Source organism: Struthio camelus, chromosome 9 (assembly GCF_040807025.1).
Source record: "Struthio camelus isolate bStrCam1 chromosome 9, bStrCam1.hap1, whole genome shotgun sequence".
Classification (NCBI taxonomy): Eukaryota; Metazoa; Chordata; class Aves; order Struthioniformes; family Struthionidae; genus Struthio; species Struthio camelus.
Genome location: NC_090950.1, coordinates 2,042,063 through 2,047,873, shown reverse-complemented (window position 1 = coordinate 2,047,873; position 5,811 = coordinate 2,042,063). Strand labels below are relative to the sequence as shown.

At 61.3% G+C, this 5,811-nt stretch overlaps 1 protein-coding gene across 1 annotated transcript; it reads left to right on the top strand.

Moving 5' to 3' along the window:
* Positions 1-574: 574 nt before the first annotated feature.
* On the top strand, positions 575-4,110 carry LOC138068197 (maestro heat-like repeat-containing protein family member 7). The gene is made up of 5 exons (XM_068954657.1): positions 575-713; positions 1,348-1,503; positions 1,798-1,899; positions 2,260-2,362; positions 2,953-4,110. Exons 1-5 carry the CDS (start codon positions 618-620, stop codon positions 3,117-3,119), a joined length of 624 nt encoding a protein of 207 aa, XP_068810758.1. The 5' UTR covers positions 575-617; the 3' UTR covers positions 3,120-4,110.
* The last annotated feature ends 1,701 nt before the right edge of the window (positions 4,111-5,811 follow it).

Below are 5,811 nucleotides of genomic sequence, written 5' to 3'. Positions count from 1 at the left end.
CAGAGGCCTCGTGGCCCTGTTGAATAGACCCAAGATGGTGAGGAGGGGGGCAGGCGGGTGAAGCCATGCTGGCAGCCTGGGGCTTGACAGGAGACACTGGGTCAGAGAGTGGCTTGGACTTGGCTGGCAATCCGGAGGTGTGGTAGCTGCTCCCAAGTCTCCGCTGCCCCATTCATCTGCCCCGAGTGTCATGCCAGGCCCTTGGCCGTGCTGCACAAGGAGAAAGGCACCAGTGCCCAGCGGGAAGATCTGGGAGAGGGACAATGAGCTGGAGCACAGGGCCGGGCTAAGGCAGCCAGGTGCTCCTGGGCCTTGAGGCAGCAGCTTTGCTCCCTACAGAGGCCAGTGCATGCTGAGGGCCCCCTTGCAGATCTGTGCCCTGCACTGCAGCCTCTGTGCCCAAGGCCTGCGTGTGTGCAGAGCCCTGGCCCTGGCCACTGAGCCCTGATGGGAAAAGAGCAGGCAGAGCACTTTTGGGCGGGGCGGGGGGGGTTCTGGCCTTGCTTCCCACAAAGAAAGTTGTGTGTTTCCCACAGAAAAGGAGAATGCAGAGCCTGCTCCCAGACAGCATGGAGTGGCTGCAGGATGCTTGCAGGGAAGTGCGTGTGGGAAGCCTGATGCTGCTGAGAAACATCCTCAGCTACCTGGAACAGAAGGGCTCCAACCCGATTGTTCTGCAGCTGGCCGAGAAGCTTCTGCCTCGCTTTGATGACGTAAGGCTGATGGGAGAGCCGGGGCTCTGCTGGTGTGTCCGGGGGTCCGTATGCGTGGTCTGGGTGCTGTGTGCCCCTCTGCATACGTGCCTGTTGGCACGTCCCCACACAGGCCCTGCTGTATGTCAGGAAACCTTTTGCCCTGTGGTTCTCAGCCCATGCCCTGTGCTGGCCTTGGTGTCCGGGGCTGTGGGAGTAGAGCAAACCAGCCCCCTGTCTGCTCTCGGCTGCTGCGTCTCGTGCTTGACTGCGTGCGGCGCTTGCCGTGGCCTGGGGCAGCGATGAGCAGAGAGGTAGGAGCAGGCTAGAGAGCGAGGGAGAGGCCGTGCTGCGGGACTGTCCCTTTCTGTCCTCTTGTTGTGTGCGGGGGCCCTGATGGAGGCCTAGGGAAATCCAAGAAGCTCCCTCCAGAGGGAGAGGGAGACAGAGCCCAGGGAGGCTTGTCGTGCTGCTGCCGACAACCCTCATTGTCCAGGCTGCCTCAGCAGAGGCTTGTCCTCAGCTCCGACCTCTGGCCGGGCTGGGGGACAGTTGTGCCCGGAGAGGACGAGGCCTTGCAACGGCAAACGCTCTTGTCGGGCCCCGTTCCTGGAGTCGTTGCTGAGGCCTCCCCTGCTCTCCTCCCTGCCTGCAGGAAGACAGCAGAGTGCGAGAGCTCTCCATGCTCCTCTTCAAAGACCTGCTGGAGATTGTGGTGGGGAAGAACAAACGGAACCTGAAGCAGCATGCACAGAGGAGCCTGGTGCCGCTCTTCCTCCACATGAGTGACAAGGTGCAGAGAGTGGCCCAGGTAGGGAGCAGTGTTTTGGGGAAGCAATGCTGACATGCCGTGGGTGGAGGTGAGCAGCAAGGCAAGGGCTGCTGCCAAGTGTGCCTTGGAACGCATGGCAGCATGAGGTGCAGCTTCCTGTGTGCCGAAGGACAAGGCAGAGCTGCCTCTGCCTTCAGGGAGGGCCAGACCTAGTGGCACGCTGCGTCGTGCCATTTGGGGCTGGGAAAGGCTGGGAGCCTTGCCAAGACGAGGGGGACCCAGGGTGTCCTGCCGTGGCTGCGGTGGCATCTCCTGGTCTCTGTTGCTCTGCAGGCCTCTCAGGAAGCCCTGGTGAGCGCTGCACAGTTCCTCAAGTGGGAGGAGCTCAAGCAGCTGGCCAGAAGAGCGGAGACATGGAAGATCGGGGAGTGCGTGGTAAGGACGTGGCCAAAGCCCCCGGGGCCGCGGCGGGATGAGGCCTGCCGCCATGGCCAGTGGGCAGGGTGCACAGCTGTGCCCCTCACGCACTGCTGCAGCCCAGAGCCCTCTACTCTAAGTGCCCGCTGGGGTGCTGAAGGGGCCCCTGGCCTGGCTGGGCCTTGGCAGAAGCATGGCGGGGATCTCAGCACCCGCAGGCCCCGCTCTGCCCTCTGCTCCCTCTGAACCTGGCTACCAGCCAGCTTCTAGCTGGGAGGCGTGGGCAGGAAGGAAGAGGAGGCCGGAGCTGGGAGGAGGGACAGGCCTGGCCTTCTGGGGAGGCTCGGTGCCAACCCCCTGTCCTTGTGCTGTCTGCAGCTGCTGAGGGACAGGAGCAGAGCGGAGCAACACCTGCGCCAGAGCCTGCCATACCTGGAGAACCCGGACGCATCCTTGCGGGAGGCAGCTGTGAGGTTCATTGGTGAGCCACAAGCCCAGGGCCATGCCTGCCCACCCAGACGGGCACACAGGAGGGTCTTCAGTCCCTCCCACCGTCCCTGGGTCCTGCACCGTGGGGACGGGGCTGGGGCCAGCCTTGCCCAAGGGGAGCAGGCTGCATGGCCAAGCTGGCAAGGCCAGATGGGAGCTGTGCTGCTGGGGGCTTGCTGGGGAGTATGAGGGGTGAGCGGAGGTGTTTGCCTAGGGCTCATCGGGCAGCAAGTGAAGAAGCGGAGGAAGGAGAAGGTGCAGGAGCTGTGCACTGGTGAGTGAGAGCAGCGCTGTGTCAGGCAGCCCTGGCAGGGAGGAGGGAGGAGGCTGGGAAGTGAGCTGCAGTTCACTGGCCTGCCCCAGGTGAGGAAGGCTCTGTGTCCCTATGTGGGGGAGAGCAGGGGGTATTTGGGGCGCATCTGGGGCTTGGCCGACCTGCAAGTGCCAGCTGATCCATTTGTCCTACCTGCTGCCTCCTCCGCATGGGAAGAGCTGAGTGGGGCTGGCCCTGCCTGGGGGGGGATTCCTGGGATCTCTGCAAAGGTGGGAGTCTGTTCTCAGCTCGGTGCCTTTCTCTCGCAGCCCTCCAGCCCCTGGAAAATGATGCGGAACCTTTAGTCCGTTGCCTGGTGTCACAGACCATCATGAACCTGAGGGTGCCAAGGAGAACATCAAGATTCCACCTCGGAGCACTGTGTCCCTGGCTCCCGAGAGCATGGGCGAGGTGGCACCCTCCCGCCAGGACGTGACTCTGTTTGAGCAGAGCTGACGCAGCTGTGCCAATGCCATGGTGCTGCACACCACGGACACACGCAAGTGTGCTGGAAGGTCTGGCTCATTGCTGGCATCTCCCGCAGCCCCAGGACAGCTCGACTCCTCAAGCACAGCCCCTGTTGTGCTACCGCTTCATGGCTTTGTTGGGCTTCCCGCAAAGATACAGCCCCGTTTCCTCAGCCGGAGTGAGTGTTCTTTTTTTAGGGAGCCAAAGGCAAGGGGCAAAACTTGCTGCCTGCATGAATCTGGCTTGTCCTGGGGGGGACGGGGTGTCCACTCGTTCCAATATGCCAGGCCAGCGTAGAGCGGCCTGACACACTTTGGTTTTGCTGCAAAGCGTCAACTGCTCTGCTGGCCCACAATAGCCAAGGGAAAGGGGGAGAAAAGCTTTGGCCTCCCCTGCCCTCTCCAGTCACCCCAGGGCAAGAGCAGGCCCCTGCTGTCTTCAGGGCTTGCATCTCAGGTGGAAGGGCAGAGCTGGGGTATGACATGCAGCTCTGTTTCTATCGCCACTGCCTACCCTGCGCATGCAGGCCTCAAGGCCGAACCGTCCATGAACTCCAGAATCATTGCTGAGCATGTAACGGCCAAACCCATTAAAAGCAGCTAATAAAGATACACAGCTAGCTCATGGGGCTAAAAAGTAGACTGCAGGGGACAAGATGGGATGCACCTGGGTTGGGGTTGACCTCGGAGGAGATAAGGGACTGTGGGAAACAAGGACATGGCAACCAGTGTGGGCTGAAGGCCAAGACCAACCAGAAGGAGAGAGACACCAACCAGAAGGAGAGTAAAGAAGACTCAGTAAAGAAGATTGGGGGAGACCTTCCCCGGCAGGTGGGAAATAAAACTGTAAAGGGTCTAATTAGGCCAGAATTCCTTTGTTCAAGGTCCCTCCCTGGAGGCACCCAGCTCCAGCAGTTACTATGCTGCACCATCATTTAAAGAAATAAAATTTTGCTGCTAGATGTGCGTGAGGCTCTGCTTCTTGGAAACCTAGGATCAAAGTGTTTCCACAGCACTTTGGCACCCCAGATGGCAGTGTAGCCAACCACCATTGCACCCTCTCGGCTCCAAACATCCAAATTTAGAAAAGGAAAAGGAACAAAAAGGAGAAAAAAGCCGTTACAGTCAAATCGATCCCTAGCTAGTTAGCTGTCCCTTTATGTCAGGATGATTGTCCATCTTACAATTAATGTGGGGGTTAACCCAAGGAAGGATCCTTCGATTCTAAGAAATGAGCTCTGCTACAGCTTATATTGGAAGATGAAAAGCCTCACTGAATGGATTATTGGTATGTGTGGGGATAATTGGATGTGGGACCGGCGAGATCCAAGGAGGACAAACGGCACCCTCTGTAAAACTACTCTTGCTGCAGCAGATATAGGTGTCCCAAATAACGCCCCAGGAGCTACTGCTCCGCCTTACACTCCTCCGGTGGCGCCTCCTGAAGATCTGTCTATCTGTCCCTCTCCTCCTCTTACTCAGACTTCCCCTCCTCCCGTGGCAGGACTCCATCCTATGGTTGCTAATGTTTTACCTAATGCAGCAGCATTACAACCGAGTGCAGCGGGGGCGGGGGGGGGGGGGAGCTAACCCCCCTCACGTGGTACTGCATGTATTTACTAGCCAACCCTGGAGTCCGAGTGATTGAGCATTGTGGGCAAGCAAAATGCCCAGGTTGAGGGAGGATGTGGAAAGGAGCGCTCAGCTGTTTTCTAATATATATGCACTGGGTATAATCCAAACTGGCGGGATACCCAAGTACTCTTGAGAGAGTTGTTCTGACCAAACTGGCGGGATACCCAAATACGGGGCCGGGCTCGGCAGTGCCACGGGGCTGCGGGGGCCCTCGGCCGTGGCGGGGGCAGGACCTTGCGGCAGGGGCTGAGGCGCAGGAGAGCTGGCTCCAGGGCCGGGGCGGGCGCGGGGACCTTTGACTGCGCTGCCCCCACCCCCGTGGGGACCCTCCCCAGCTCTGCATTAAACAAGTGTCCCCCTCCTGCCTCTGCTCCGTGCCGCAGGATGGCGGAGAGACCCCCCAGCCGCCCGCGGGTGGCCTGGGAGCAGGAGTACGGCTGCCCGCGCCGGGCATCCCAGGAGCAGGACAGAGTTGCCGAGGAGAGCAGCTCTGCCTCGAGGCCCTTGGAGGGGTTCGAGTCCCAGGCGTGGCGGAGAGGTGAGTGAGCGGCCCCGTGGGGCTGGGCCGGGCTGGGGTGAGGGCCGGGAAGCGCACCCTGCTCTGCGCCGGGCTCCCATCTCCCCAGCACGTGGTGTCGGGGTGCCTGAGGTGGTGGCACAGCGGTGCCCGGATGCCAGGGCCCGCTCGGGGCTTGGGAGCTGGCCCCAGCGCAGCACGCGCCCAGGAGGGAGAGCGCAGATGGACGCAGCTCCTGCTGCCTGGGACGGGCAGCGAGCGGCAGCTCCGTGGCAGGAGGAGGGATGCTGCCCGTCTGGCAGCACGTTCCCCAGCCTGGTGCAGTTGAGGTTTGCCCTGCCTGGCTGGCTGCAGCAGGGCAGCCCATGTGCTGGGCACCGTGCAGCCTTGAGCAGCCTGGGGGAGACTGCGTGCCCGGGAGCAGGCCCATGGCTGGCCGGCAGGCAGAGCTCACTGCGCGGCTCTCTGCTGCCTGCCCTCCATCTCTGCAGTGCTCCCGGCTCTCTTCC